The sequence below is a fragment of the Lytechinus pictus genome, chromosome 8 (genome assembly GCF_037042905.1).
Source record: "Lytechinus pictus isolate F3 Inbred chromosome 8, Lp3.0, whole genome shotgun sequence".
NCBI classification, from domain to species: Eukaryota; Metazoa; Echinodermata; class Echinoidea; order Temnopleuroida; family Toxopneustidae; genus Lytechinus; species Lytechinus pictus.
The window spans coordinates 39,644,651-39,660,843 of record NC_087252.1 but is presented as its reverse complement, the minus strand read 5'-3'; the positions used below and the strand labels follow the sequence as shown (position 1 = coordinate 39,660,843).

The following is a 16,193-nucleotide window of genomic DNA, read 5'->3' as shown; positions in this document are numbered from 1 at the left end:
TGGCATATTAATAATATATTTCGTTAACAATTATGTTTTTAGTCAGTATTCCACTCGTTTAATCTTAATAAATTATTAACATTCACAAGAGTGATCACTAAAATGCATATTAAATATGCATTTTAGTGATCACTCTTGTGAATTTTTTGGCCCCCATTGCCATTGTACGCAATACTGTTTGGGCCAGTGGCGGCTATTTTAGATATCAAAATACAGAAATGTTCCCATATATGATACTATAAATGATATATCTCGTTAGTAATGGTGATTTGCATATATTACTTCGTTCATACATCGCGATTTTTGCGGTTTAGTGCTAATTTTTGTGAAAATTAGTTTCCCCTATTCATATTGTACATAATAGAGTATACAATGGCCTTTGGCGGCCATTTTGAATATCAGGAAAATAAATATTTTGTCAAAAGTTATTTTTTCAGAGACTATTTCACTCCTGCCACACAATTTCATGCATTTCATAGCCAATGTGTGGACAATTTTAGGATTTTCATGGGTAATTTGCATATTTTGGCAGCCATATTGGATTTTGCCAATTTGCGGAAAATGCTCAAGGTTACACGAGTGGCATCATTCAGATTCGGAATCAGCACCCTCGAATTGACAAGAAACCACAAAAAAATATTGTATATATAAAAAAACAAGGTTATGCCTCTTCTATCCTGGACTATATCATCGAGGATCTAGATCTGGCACAGTTTAATACATAAACTGAACTTTGTGAAATCTTGAAATCTACGCTGAAAAATGTTCACACTGAAGATCACCAACACAAATAAGCGCACGAGGGACAGTGTATTATTATTGCCTTGAATGTCGGGGGGGGGGTACTCAGTATAAATGTGTGATACGTATGTGCCGCGGTTGAGACCCCCATTTCCAGGCTAATATTCCATTCCAGACCATTATCAATTCAGAAAGCCATAGAAATTGCTATATTTCTCCATTCCGGAGACCCTCAAATTTGTGATTTCTTGTTCCAATGCACACCAATTATTATGAACTACTCAGCCGGTTGGAGTGTCGAGCTCGATCAGCGCAGAGCCATAGCGCCAGGTCCCCGAAGTTCTCCATGCCCCAAAATAGCTAGCGCTAGTCTATGAATCCAGCAAGACACGTGCATGTTTTTCCCATAGCCGCTACCAATTACGCCTACGATCTAGTGAGTTCCAGAGACACCTGTTTCTATGTAGTCAGATGCGGAGCATTGCATTTTTAGCAATCATATCTGTAGAACCAAGAGCTGTTCTGGAGACCCCTGTTTTAAGACAATAGCTCAGTTGGTAGAGCGGACGTTTCGGATTCCGGTGACCCGAGTTCGATTCCCAAGCGGGAAGCCGTTGGTCCCCTGATTGCTTGCTCACAGGCATTCATGCTTTCTTAGCAGTCAGGTAAAAAACCTTGGTATAAAGACCAATTTTCAGTTCCACATCCCCCATTTTCGACTTTGGCGCGGCACATAGGTATCATGTTATAATTCGAGTACCCCCCCATTTCAATACATAAACTCCACTCATGAAATCTAAGCTGTATATATGTACATGCACATACGTTACAGTATGAGCACACTGAACATAGGTATGTTATAATTCGAGTACCCCCCCCGGGGCTGCATACATGCATGTAGATCTTTGGAGCTTTTCCTCTGTGATCTGAAACATTGACATTTTTTCACATTGTATAGTCCACCAATGGCAATTTGTGCTTTGCTTTTTCATGCCTTTATAAAAACAAATATCTGAACATACTCTTGAATATTTGAAAACCATTGAACTGTAATTCCCATGCTTTTCCACATTTAAAGGGGGAGTGAAATGTGTGTGGTCTCTCATTGACTGTGTGTTATAAGTACATAGTCTTTAAAGTAACGTTTTCAGATATCCACTATTAATACTACAGAGAATAAATTGACCTATAATTGTATTTCTATATAGAGAAACTAAAATGTTTTGAGAGGAAATTTAAAGTAATTGTTTTGCTACTTGGTAACATAATTATTTGGTAACATAACTATAAATGTATTGAGTAGTTAATTAGCCTGTTATCATTCAAGTGGGTCTATATTACTAGACTACACGAGAAGTATGGGTCAGGAAACTGGCCAGGTATGAGAAGTAGAGGACTTGAGATGGCGCTAGTGGTTCTTATCTGCTTTAATAATGCTTTGAACAAACAATACTACCATGTCATTGGTTCGATTTAGTCCATTTTAGTACATAAACTCCACTCATGAAATCTAAGCTACATACATACACTGTACACATACATGTATGTTAAAGTATGCGCACACTTAAATTCACCACCACAGATAAACACATGTATGCCTGTTGGACAGTGTGTTATTTAAATGATGTGCTGTTTGTACCTGATCTATTTCTCAACAACCACACATTTTGTGCCAGAATCATTCGGCACACAAACACATGTATGCGTGGTCATTTTATTGGAATCTGTTTGAACTGATCTTTAGATTGTTGCCACAACTAGCATAGATGTATAGTCAATTTGAGAGTTTACGGCACTGATAAACAAATGTTATAAAGTATGTTTTTCTTCTCTTGAATGTCCTCTAGGATTATGGGACAAGAACCGCCTGGCGACTCGTAAACCAAACAAGAAGAAAGCAAAAGTGAAGACGGAAAACAGCGAGACGCCTCCTGCGACACCCGAGGAATCCTCTCCTGGCAAGGCAAGCGATCTTCTTCCAGAACTGTCGAGCCAGCATTGGGAGATAGCGCGCCTGATAGCCATGGCTTACCGATCGGCAAAGGAAGCGTTGCCCCAACCACCTCCTAATGTAAGTACAGTCCGACCTCTCTTATCCGGCCTGCCCTTATCCGGATCTTTCTTATATCCAGATGCGCACTTGCCAAGATTTTTTTCAATCGACTCCGTGGGGAAATGAGATTTCAATCTAAAATTAAAATTCCTACACAAACTCACTTTGATTACATGTATTTTCCAATATAATCTACCTACAACCACATTATTTTTTATGCAAATATCTTACCCAAAACACCGAAAGAACTGTAAAGAGTTGTCCTTTTGGCTATGGATAACACACGGTGACGAAAATCTATACCATTACAAGTTCAGTTTATTAGCTCAGTTGATAGTAAAATCATGAATAATTATAAAGCTTTTGCATGGCTATCCATATTGGACCCCTGATAATTCCGCATACATTCGTAATTCCGAAGCTTCGTTATTCCGAAGGTTCGGATATTCCGAAGGTTCGTAATTTCGTTTTCGGACTAACGAACCTTATTTCGTTTTCGGATGAACGAACCTTCGGAACAACGAACCTTATTTCGTTTTCGGATTAACGAACCTTCGGAACATCGAACCTTATTTCGTTTTCGGATTATCGAACCTTCGGAATAACGAACCTTCGGAATAACGCCACAAATGTTCGGATTAACGAACCCTTTTACGTTTTCGGATTAACGAACATCGAGGTATAGGCAATTTACGTGTTTCGGAATTACGAACCTTCAGAATAAAGAACCTTCGGAATAAAGAACCTTCGGAATTACGAAGTGTAACCGATAATTCAAGGAGCCTCTTCCTACCGTGTACCCATACACCTCTGTTGGGTTTGAGTGTAGCACAATGTAGGTAAATTTCTTGCTAAAGGAACACATGCCATGGCTAGGAATTGAACCCACGCCTTCTACATGTATGTAACATACAACTTGTACATCTTTACAGATTGAATGTTAAATGTGTTCCTTTTTTTGTTCTTTCTTACATGTATTCCGTACATTGGCCAAAGGTGATTCCAGAGCCAGCCTTCCCTGACAGTTCTTCTTCAACATCCCGTGAAGGACCTGAAAAATCCAGCTGTCAACTTCCAAAGGATACTGCTTCACCAGGTACCTCACCCCTGCATAACAAGGGACCAACTTACCCAGAGACTCCTCTGGCCTCAGAAAAAGTCCCCAAGAAGAAGACATCTCCAGAATGTGAACCTGGAGAGACCACCAGCAGTTCCTCGACCTTGCCACCAAGAACTATCCCCCAAGCACCATCCTGTGATCTCTCATCGACTTCATCATCCTCAAAGCAGGGAGCCGTATCTCCAGGAGCTGTTAAAACGGCCGAGACTCTGCCATCTCCTTCGACCTCTCCTGCCTTGAAGAAATGCGAGTGCGGATGCATAATTCACAACAAGCCACCTCATGAGACTGAACCTGAAGCGGACCTTGATGTATCATCATCTAAGCCATCGGTCCAAGAAACCTCCAAGGATATCCCGTCCAAAGATCAACCTGGCACGTCTGCTGCGGGGTCATGTCCAGGTGATGATCAAAGGTCAACGCTTGCAGGGGGTAAGAAAGGCTCTGTGATTGTCCCACAGATTATGGAGATTGTCGTGCTGCTTCTGAGGCATATGATAAACTTTGCCAAGCAACTTCCTGGGTTCCAGACTCTCACCAGTGACGACCAAGCAACTCTTATCAAAGGTAAACTTCACTTCATTGAAATTTCACCATCACGTATATTTCCTGATTGTTATTGTTAACTCTTAACATACCATACACACTACTAAACCCAACGCCACAGTGCTAATCCGATGCTAATCCCCTGTGCCAGCCACAAAACCCCCCTGTGCCACATTGATTTTGGGATCGCGAGTCGTATTCACTCCTTTCAATAGTCATGATTACAATTGCTTGTAACTCTCTAGTGATTAGTTTATCCACAAAATATTGTGTAGTAAAGTTGTAGGAAATTTCATACTTCTTATAATGGTGTCCTCATTATATGGATTGGTTATTATCTTTACCGCTAAAACAGTGGCGTAACTACGGGGGGGGGGGGGCATGGGGGGGCACATGCCCCCCCAATCGGCTGGCAAAAAAAAAAAAAAAAAAAAAACGGGGAGAAAGAGAAAAAGAGGGAGAAAGTGAGAGAAACGTAGTGGGAAGGAAGAACTTATTGTTAATTATGTTATATTATATTATAATTATGTTATGTTATATTACATTAAAATAAAAAAAATCATAACTTTATGAAACATAATTTGCTCAGGGCCTATGTCTTCATTGTTCCTGATGCTCGCATTGTCTGTTTAACGAGATATATAATCCTGTTGTACTAAAACCTCCCGTTTTCAAGTCGATATACACCAAATATATTTCCTCGCACTTCGAATTATTATTGTTTTATGTAGTAAAATATCATTTTAAGGTCTTAATATAAAACATTTCCCGTCCGTGCTTACGTTCGCATTAGTGGATTAGTGAAATATGTCTGCTTTTCATGAATTCCTAAAATCAGTCCTTAAAATGTCCCTTTTTCTGATCTGCATATCAAAAATTACAGCGTGCGCTCGCATCATTTGGTTAGTGAAATACGCATGGTCTACTTGAATTCCTACAAACAAGCCTTATAGAATGCCCCTCTTCAGGTGTGAATTTCCAAATTTTTCTCCTCGCGCTTCGCGCTCGCAATATTTGACTATTGAGATGCGTATGATAATCATGACTACAATGACTACAAAAAGTATGTCTTTAGGTGTAATTCTAACAAAATCAGCATGCGCTTGGCACTCGCATTAGATGACTATGGTGAGATATGTGTACTCTTAATGGATTCTTTTTAAAAATAGTCATTAAAATATGCATGTTTGGGGTCAATATATACAAAAATTTTAGCTCGCGCTTCGCGCTCGCTTCATTTGGTTAATGAAAATTCGTATGGTCTTCGTGAATTCCTACAAACAAGCCTTAAAATGTCCCTATTCCATGTATTCAGGTCTGAATTTCCTAAATTTTCAGCTCGCGCTTCAGACTCGCAATATTTGATTAGTGAGATGCGCATGTTAATCATGATTACAATGACTACACGTGCTTTATGTGTTTGGATGCATATAATCCTAACAAAATCAGCAAGCGCTTGGCACTCGCATTAGATTACTATGGTGAGATATGTATACTCTTAATAGATTCCTAAAATATAGTCCTTAAAATGTCCGTTTGGGGTCAATATATACAAAAATTTCAGCTCGCGCTTCGCGCTCGCATTGTTTGTTTAGCGAGACAGGTACACATCATGATTACAAAAATTTGCTTATAATGTCCCTTTTTTAGGTCTGAATATCAAAAATTTTAAGCTCGCGCCTCGCGCTCGCATTATGTGATCAGTGACATACATATCCGTTTAATGACACTGTCCTTAAAATGTCTCTATTAGGTCAGCATACCTAGCAACTGAGCGCGCGAAGCGCGCTCACTAGGTGACTCAAATTTTTTGCTGGTGCCCCCCCAATGCCGTGACCCACGGTACGCCACTGCGCTAAAATATGAGTTGTATCAAGTGTAATAACCATCTCACGAACCTCATCAGGATAAAAAAAACCTAGGTCTCTTCCCTCTCGGAGGCGGGGCCATATCTTGTAAAAAATGTAGAAATACTCGAAAAAGTTGAATGTAAACCGCGTGAGTAAGTTGATCTGTCAGAAAGCATAGTTCGCACTGCACACAATAGTGCTAATTACGGCGTGCACTCGATGCGCAATACAATGCAAAACGGCGTAACAATGATTGTAATTCCGAATGTGCGCAGTCATGCACGAAGCAGGCGAGGGTAGGAAACAATGCAAGCAAAAAGCAATCAATAGTAGGCGTGCAAGCGCGAGTGTGGCATGTTATAGTAGGATACGTAGCGTGCACGAAGCACTCAATGGCCCGTATTCTGATAGCAGGTTTAACTTAAACTCAGGTTTAAAGTTACGGTTAAAGTATGGATAGCCAATTATTACATAAATCACTAACAGGAGATATATCATACTTCAGCTCATTTGGCTCTCAAATCGTTCATAATTGTCTAGGAAGTATAAATAGATGATTGTCCTCACCATCGATGAATCAGGAAAGAGCACAGTAAACATAAGAAACATACAACTTCATAACAATTTTGATACTTTTGGCTTCCCATACTTAAACCACAACTTTAAACCTGAGTTTAAGTTAAACCCGACTTCAGAATACGGGCCATTGAGTTAAAGAATGTGCCATTGCTTCCTTATCAAGACTATTTTGGGCATGGTTTCCTCTATAATATTTTCTTAAAGCTATAAAATGAAAGTAGTTGCAGTAAAACACTGATTTCATGAGAAGTCTGTAAAACCAAAGTAAATTACTATATCATCGTGGATCTAGATCTGGTACAGTTTAAAGTGAACTTTGTGAAATCATGAAATCTCAGCTGAAAAACGATCACACTGAAGATCGCCAACACATTTAGGCACACATGGGACAGTGTATTATTATTGCTGGAATAAAGACCTGACGGAAATGTCCGGATCCGCGCTTATTTTGCTTATTTCTCAGCAATTACACAATTTCTTCCAGAATCCTTTGGCACATATTTCTTATTCATACAAACAGGCACTTGGTTGGTCATTATATTGGATTCTGTAAAAAGTCATTTTGAGATTGTTACCACAACTGGCATTTATCTTTAAATGCACTGCTCATGAAAACTCCATGATTACCAGTCTGCTTGTCGATGACCATTTGCTTTGCAATCCTGAGATAATATCAACCAGAATTATCATCTAAACTTTTTGTCTCACCTGCATAGCAGAGTGAGACTAGACGCCGCTTTTCCGACAGCGGCGGCGTCAACACCAAATCTTAACCGAAGGTTAAGTTTTTGAAATGACAAAATAACTTAGAAAGTATATGGACCTAGTTCATGAAACTTGGCCATAAGGTTAATCAAGTATTACTGAACATCCTGACCGAGTTTCATGTCACATGACCAAGGTCAAAGGTCATTTAGGGTCAATGAACTTTAATAGACAATGTTGGGGGAATCAACATCAAAATCTTAACCTAAGGTTAAGTTTTTGAAATGTCATCATAACTTGGAGAAAATATATGGACCTAGTTCATGAAACTTGGACAGAAGATTAATCAAGTATCACTTAACATCCTGCTTGAGTTTCACGTCACATGACCAAGGTCAAAGGTCATTTAGGGTCAATGAACTTTGGCCGAATTGGGGGTATGTGTTGAATTACCATCATAACTTTGAAAGTTTATTGGTCTAGTTCATAAAACTTGGACATAAGAGTAATCAAGTATCACTGAACATCCTGTGCGCATTTCAGGTCACATGACCAAGGTAAAAGGTCATTTAGGGTCAATGAACTTAGACCATGTTGGGGGAATCAACATCAAAATCTTAACCTAAGGTTAAGTTTTTGAAATGTCATCATAACTTAGAAAATATATGGACCTAGTTCATGAAACTTGGACATAAGGTTAATCAAGTATCACTGAACATCTTGTGCAAGTTTCAGGTCACATGATGAAGGACAAAGGTCATTTAGGGTCAATGAACTTTGGCCAAATTGGGGGTATTTGTTGAATTACCATCATAACTTTGAAAGTATATTGGTCTAGTTCATAAAATTTGGACATAAGAGTAATCAAGTATCACTGAACATCCTGTGCGCATTTCAGGGGAGCGTTTCATGAAAGGACTTGTCAGACGTTTTATCCGACAAGTCCTATTTTATCCGACAGTTACCATAGTAACATTGCTTATCAGCCAATCAAAATCAAGGAAACATGTCAGATCTGACAACATGTCGGACAAAAATGTTGATGAAACACTCTGCTTGTCACATGACCAAGGTCAAAGGTCAATGAACTTTGGCCATATTGGGAGTATCTGTTGAATTACCATCATAACTTTGAAAGTTTATGGATCTGACTCATCAAACTTGGACATAAGAGTAACCAAGTATCACTGAACATCCTGTGCGAGTTTTAGGTCACATGTTTAAGGTCAAAGGTCATGTAAGGTCAATGAACTTTGGCCATGTTGGGGGTATTTGTTGAATTACCATCATACCTCTGTAAGTGTATTGGTCTAGTTCATAAAACGTGTACATAAGAGTAACCAAGTATCACTGAACATCTTGTGCAAGTTATAGTAGTTTTCAAAGTCAGCACTGCTGCTATATTGAATCGCGTGATGCAGGTGAGACCACCAGAGGCATTCCACTTGTTTTATTGGTCATCAAATTTTCTGGGAACTGAATTATTATTTGCTAACCCCTGACTTTGTGAAAAGCATTCGAAATTTTTTTGGGGGAAGTTAATGTACCAGAGAGAATTTATTAATCCAAGTGACTGAAGCTTGCTTTGCCTCGGGCAATTGTCAGGCTATTGTCAGGCCAGGAAAGATGAGATAATCCGCCCTTTCACTCTTTAAAAAGATTGTAATGTGAACGATGATTCCAGTGAAAAATAAGGCTAATGAGGTATTTTAGCACGTGTGAAACCAAACTAGAACATGATTAGGTTATTGAATGCTAATCACAATCACGAATTCAAATTCTACTCGGGTGGTGAATTCCATTTGAGTTTCACTCAAATTGCGGTACAAATTTTGCGTGTGAAAGGCTGGACCTCCTAAACATCTTTTTTTGGGGCGGAGCTTACGTGACCTTTCAAGCACTTCTGTAGATAATACGATTGTCATGAACTCATCGAAGTTTGTATTTGTGATGCAGTGGTTTGATTGACAAGTCACCAAGGACACATACCGCCTTCGCTCGGGAATTCAAATCCAAATCACAGTTTTTGAGTGAGCGTGTGAAAGTTTCGATGATTCTAGAGACAAATTGCAATCATCGTTACAATGATGATTCAAGATTCACGTGTGAAAAGGCCCAATGACTGTGCCAGAAATCAAAGTATTTCCAGTGGCATAATGTCTTCTAGTCATAATTCTCTCTTTATTTTGTGTGATTGACATCAGCTACAGCTACAGGTTACAAGTTTTTGTCTATTTGCAACAGGTGCTTTGGTGGAATACATGATCCTCACTTCGTGTCCTCTGTACGACATCGAGAAAGGCCAGTTCAACAGTGAGATCTGGCCAACGCTTTCCATCGACCCGGATCAAGTAGAGAGTGCCGGGTTTATCACTGTCATGAAGTCTGTCATGTCCTTCGCCATTAAGATGCAGAAGCTTGCCCTGAGTGAGGAGGAACTTGGTTTGCTCTATGCGTTAGCTATCATATCACCAGGTTAGTTTATATCTGTCTGTCTGTCTGTCTGTCTATCTATCTATCTATCTACATGTATCTGTCTGTCTATCTATCTACATGTATCTATCTATCTATCCATCCATCCATCCATCCATCCATCCATCTATCTATCTACAGTATCTATCTTTATATCTATCTCTATCTATTATGTATTGTTACTTTGTTACCAACGTTCATATACATGTATTTAGTTTCCAATTTTGTTGTTTTAGAACGGTGATTGCTCTCGCTCTCCTTAAAACTGAGTCCCTGTCCTTGCCCCTTGTCATAAATTTTAACGAAGCCATAACTTTCTAATTGTTTGATTTTTTTTCTTATTTTTCTCTTTTCCAACACAACATTTAATGACCAAGGGTGGATTCTCCTTGAAGCTCTTTAACTCTACAATGTGTAATAAGTATGCACTTGTTGCCTTGGCAACAATGATGCTAGTGTTCTTGCTAGTTTTCTTTAATGATGACGCAATACATTTTGTGTCATTTCCCCTGAAGAATCACAATGGTTACAGACTTACAATATCATATAGAATTTTGTATCAGGGTCTTTCCATGAAGTTGGGGTATGAATTGTGACATTTCAGAATTAAGTCAATACTTAATACCATACATTTATTGTTTGCAGGGTTTACATATTTGTATAATGATCATGAATTTTACTGGGAATTTTGCGCCTTTTGGGGGTCATTTACCTTAAATTTTCACCAAGTTATTCAGCAAAACAGTTTTTAACGCTGTTTAATGGACATGGTGTCTGGTAGCATCGGGATATTTGCATTTGGTCCTAGAAGTCAAATTATGCCAATATTTGTAAAAATATGTACATTTACTTGTTAAGTCAGGTAACTAAAAACCTCAGATTTCCTATGCATAGTTTCAAAATTAAATTTCAAAATTGTCACGGTGTCCATGAACATTGTAGCATTGGGAACCTTGTGTCACACTTGGTGGACACCGAGTAGCATATTGACAATTTTAAATTTTCTTTTAGAAGTATAACTATGTAAAGGAAATCTGAGGTATTTAGCTCCCTGACGTAACAAGTAAATTTGCATATTGTATCAAGTTTTGCTCAAACCTAATTGCAGTAATTTGACTTTTAGGAACAAATGTTAAAGGACAAGTCCACCCCAACAAGCACTAAAAATGTTATCAAAATTGGATGTAAAATTAGAAACTTAGGACATTTTAAAGTTTCGCTTCATTCCACAAAACAGTTATCCTGGTCGGTGTGCAAATGAGGAGACTGATGACATCATCCACTCACCATTTCTTTTGTATTTTATGATATGAAATATTCAAATTTTCACCTCATTGTTGAGTGAAGCAACGATCAATTCTTCCCTTCACATGTGCAATTAGCTTTGCTTGATACTATATGGTTTAGTAAAGTTGGTCCTTATTGTCAAATCTGTAAATATATGAATATTGGAATCTAAACAATAGAAAACAAAATAGATATTGAGTATTATGACATCATTGACTGTTTCATTTGATTTGCATACTGTCACTGTTTTGTGAAAAATAAGCGAATATTTAAAATGTCATAGCTTTCTTTAATATTTTGAATCCGATTTTGACAAAATGTTCAATGTTCTCTATTTATTCAAATCAACATTTGCCCCTGTAACTGCATGATACCCCTAAATTTCATTTTAAAAATCAGTCTAAATTGCCCCAAATTTCCAGTATTAAAAAGATGTATGTAGGAATGTACAACCTATGAACAATAAATGCAGAGTGTAATAAGTCTCGTAAATTTGCTGAAATTTCACAATTTGTGCTTCAACTTCATGGAAAGACCCATCAACAGATAGTTTATAAATATAATGGAGGCTTTTACAATACTTCATCCTTGAAGATCGTCAAGACCTGGGCCCCGTCTTTAATACAAAGAGTTACGATTGGTCCAAGCAATCGTAACGATTGGTCCAATCAATCGTAACTTTATGGAAATCCTTCAGTGTTATAATTTTTTCTACATAAAATTTTCAAAATGTCCATTGTAAACAAAGGCAAACACACCAAATTGTCAAGAAAGCAATGAATTCATGTAATTTACGTCATATCTAGAAATCATTTTGAACATTCATGCATTTTAGATGTTGACGTTGCTGGCCGTCCGTAGTTGAGATTGATCAGATCAATCGCAACTCTTTGTAAGACGGGCCCCTGGTCAACAGATTCTTTATTTTTAATTAGAGATAGTGAATGATAAGAATTAGTGAATCTCAATCTGTTTTTATCCCTGAAGATCGTCGTGACCTGGATGAAGCCATAAAGGTTGAGGAGCTTCAGCAGCCGTTGGTCGACGCTTTGCAGACCTGTGTACAGATCAACCATCCAAAGAAGTTGGGACATTTTGCAAAGGTTAGCAATAGTCACCGGAACATGATTCAGAACTTCTTTTGGCTGATTTGGTTCAGTTGGTAGAGCGTCCTTCTCACAACCAGAGGTCGGGAGTTCAAACCCCGGGCGCATCAGACCAAAAGACGTAAAAAATGGGAGTTACTGCTACCCTGTTTGGCGTTCAATATTTAAGGGGTAGAGCCTCGTCGATTGGCGCTGCACAGGGCTACAGAGCTACAGGGCCCAAAATCAATTGGGCAAATTGAATTTTCAAAATATTTCTATTCTCGTTTCATAAAGCTGTTCGTATAAGTTAAAAGTGACTTTAAGAATGACAGTTAATCCTTTCTCAAGTGCTAAACCATCGCCAATGAACATTTTTTAGTGGATACCATTCACCACAAGAAAGGATCACCACTCGTTCTTAAAGTCGCTCTTTACTTACATGCTGCTTTATAAAGCACCCACCAGTATTGGAACTGACAATTATAAAGTCATTGGTGGTCCCTTTATGGTGACACAACATTTGCTCCGCTCTTAATGTCTCAGAGGGCATAGGGTTAGACTTAAGATTGCAATAGAGTTTTTGGTTCAGAATAATGTAAAGATAAGAATTAGGGTTTATTTAGTTATGGAGGTTAAATGTAGGTTTTATGTTTGGCTTAACATTATCAATATACTAGTGTGATCCAGGAAAACTAATATTGAAATGAGGTTTGTAATTATTTTGCCCCTCGACAAATTTCACTGCGACGCACGCAAAATTTTTAACTGCGCCGCTCGCTGACTTTTTTCTTTCAAAGTCTTTCGCATCTTTTGAGACCAAATTTGCAGTGCCTGGGTACGAGGTTCCAAAATTACGCAATATTTTGTAAGAGCATGTCGGTCCCGGAACCGCTTAAAAAACGTGATTACGTGTACAAAGTCAATGCAAGTTGTGTTTTTCAACCAATAATTATAAATGTATGATTATTTGTACTTTTGTTGGTTTAGATGGATTTAATTTTGTTATTTATGATCACGAAAGGGTCCCCGGCAAAGTTCATCGAAAAAAAACAATAAAAACAAAGGTTTGAAAAAACATACAAATACATAAGAATTAAAAAATCAATAACATTTATATAAGAAATTTATTATTTTTCAGCAATTTTTTTGTAGATATTTGTTAGAAATGTAAAAATTCATAAATATGTTCACCCAAAATTAGCATTCTACTAGCTATATAAAGTGAGTTGAAGGCAAAAACCTACAACAACAAAAAAGTTAGGGCAAATTTTATACGCTTATTTACATAATTAATCAATAAAATAAAGCAGTTAATTTTTTGAAAATTTTCTTATACAGTCTTGTTGTTTACATCCGGCTCTACGCACCTGCAAATTTTCGCAACGATCGTGCAATCAACGGCCGAGATCTGAGTGTGGTGTCAAATTGAACCCCCCCCCCTCCCCCGTATATGTCGGTCTGAAATAGCGCAGTTAAGATAGGGTTAAGTCCACAGATCTTGACAAATTTCTCAGGATTAACATGAAGGAGTGACATCACAATCAGTGCTTCAAGTTACGTGCATCTATTATGAAATGTACAAATGGAGAGCTGTTACGGTGTTGTAGAGCTGTAAAGATTTGATAATTATTTTTTCATTATTCTGACAGATCATCATGCTCCTTACAGAGGTACGTAATGCCACCGAAGCCTACATGGACGACCTGATGACCATCCAACTCAGCGGGAGCAGACTTAATCCCCTCCTTGAGGAACTCTTTAGTGACTAACTGGAGACTATCAGGTGAACCAAGAACTCATTCCACCCATTGGAAGATGATGTTTTGTCGGAATGGTCTTATCTAAAGACATTCTGCCTCGGGGCAAACGGACCTAATCCCCTTCTTGAAGAACTTCTCAGCAACTAATAGGAAACTATAAAATAAACGGGAGATCCCTGTGGATGAAGTCTTGTACATTCCTGTTCAAATGGTATGCTACAAAGACTTTCCGATGCGGATGGATTGATTTCTTCAGTGACTAAAGGAAGACAATCTGGAGCTCTGTCCAACCAATTATAAATGATGTTTGCTCAAATGGTCTGCTCTGAAGATATTCTGACTCGGCAGGAGCAGGTTAAATCCTTGAAGATTTGAAATTGTCCACCTCAGGACTCTGTGGCGGTGTTGAAGCATTCTTGAAGCGTTCTTCAATGACACACTGGATCCCTCCTCCCACAAAGTCAGATCCCTGTTGAAGATGCCGTTGTGTTGAAATAGTCCTCCTCGTGGACTATCCAGTGGCATTGGAGCATCCTTGAAGCATTCTTCAATTATAAGTTGGATCCTTCCACCCACAAGGGGACCCAAGAACTCCATTGAACAGATCCCTATTGATGATGCTTTGTATGTTCTTGTTGAAATTGTCCATCTCGAGGACTATCTGGTACAGTTGGGGCATTCTTGAAGATTTCTTCAACGGCAATTGCCTATTCCCCTCACCGTCTAGCCAAGTTGGAGCATACTTTCATCTTTTCCTGGAAGAACTCCTCTGTGAGAGACTCAATCCTGCATTATCAATCTACAAATAGTTTGTTGCCTTTGAGTTAATCACTCCATTCCGTCTAAAAGCTGAGGTATCAACAGTGATGATACTTTAGGAAAAATTAAGGTATATCTGTCACTCCATCTGAAGCAAATTATTAATCTGTCAACAAAGTTGATTCATCCCTTTAAAGTGAAATGGGCGGCAACAAGGGAGTGAATTTTTATTTGCTGATCCCGGACTTTGAGAAAAGCATTGGTGATGCCTGTGAAAAGAGAAGTATTTGGGGGAAAGCAAACTTGGTGTCCCAGCGAGAATTTCTTCTGTCAAGCCTGCTTGGCCTCTGGCAACTGTCAGGCCAGGGAAAAGTGAGATAATGAATTTACCATAAGGCAATTCCCAGTGGCATTACATAGCATCTGCTGATCATAAAATTCATTCTACTCTGGAGGCGGTGCTGCACCATCCCGAGTTTGCTCAATCTCGAGATTTTAGCCCGATCGGCCCACTTCGCGATTAATCTCGAGATTCAAGAAACTCCGTCTCCACCATCGCAAGAAGAGCGATTCCTGCTCGAGCGAGGCAACAAGCCCGATATTCCGAGCATGCGCACTTTCGGATCTTGGAGTTTCAACAGCCCGCGCTTTTGAATAACTTCCCGCGATATGCAAGTAATGTACTCCTTTCACTAGCACTTTCGCCGAATACGACCGGTGTTATGCAACAATCCTCTCAGCTCAGCGAGTGAAGAAGTGATGTATTCTTCGTTAAATATGATGGCGGAGTAGGAGGCAACGACAGAGAGAGAGAGAGTGATTTTATATCCAAATGACGTAAAATTCTCTATAAAAACACACAATAATAAACGTGTAATAGTCAATTAGACATTTTCCAAACCTAGAAATGTTCTTTTCAAGGAAGTTTTTTTTTATTCATGTTCCTCCTTTTTGGATCTGACCTGGAGATGTCCTTATATTGCAAAAGTGAGAAAAGAAATGGATTCTACACACCCTAAAAAGAAGTATTCCTCATCATTCTGTGGCAGGTGGTTCAAAAGTTAGGTTTTCTAGATGGCATCTGGCGGCCATTTTGGATTTATGCAAATTAGCAAAATTGCCCAAAGTTGAGGTTTGGGCAACCAAGCTGAATTTGTTTGAGGACCCATAGGAACATGAATCAAGAATAAAAACTTTAATCGGAAAGAACTTTTCTAGGTTGGTGTACTACAA

The 16,193-nt window shown here is 38.7% G+C and overlaps 1 protein-coding gene across 1 annotated transcript; it reads left to right on the top strand.

Annotated features, from left to right (window-relative positions):
- Positions 1-1,574: 1,574 nt before the first annotated feature.
- On the top strand, positions 1,575-15,977 carry LOC135155310 (retinoic acid receptor gamma-like). The gene is made up of 6 exons (XM_064104264.1): positions 1,575-1,593; positions 2,589-2,812; positions 3,791-4,481; positions 9,839-10,069; positions 12,341-12,456; positions 14,091-15,977. The coding sequence occupies exons 1-6, from the start codon at positions 1,575-1,577 to the stop codon at positions 14,208-14,210; spliced, it is 1,401 nt and encodes a 466-aa protein (XP_063960334.1). The 3' UTR covers positions 14,211-15,977.
- Positions 15,978-16,193: the final 216 nt, after the last annotated feature.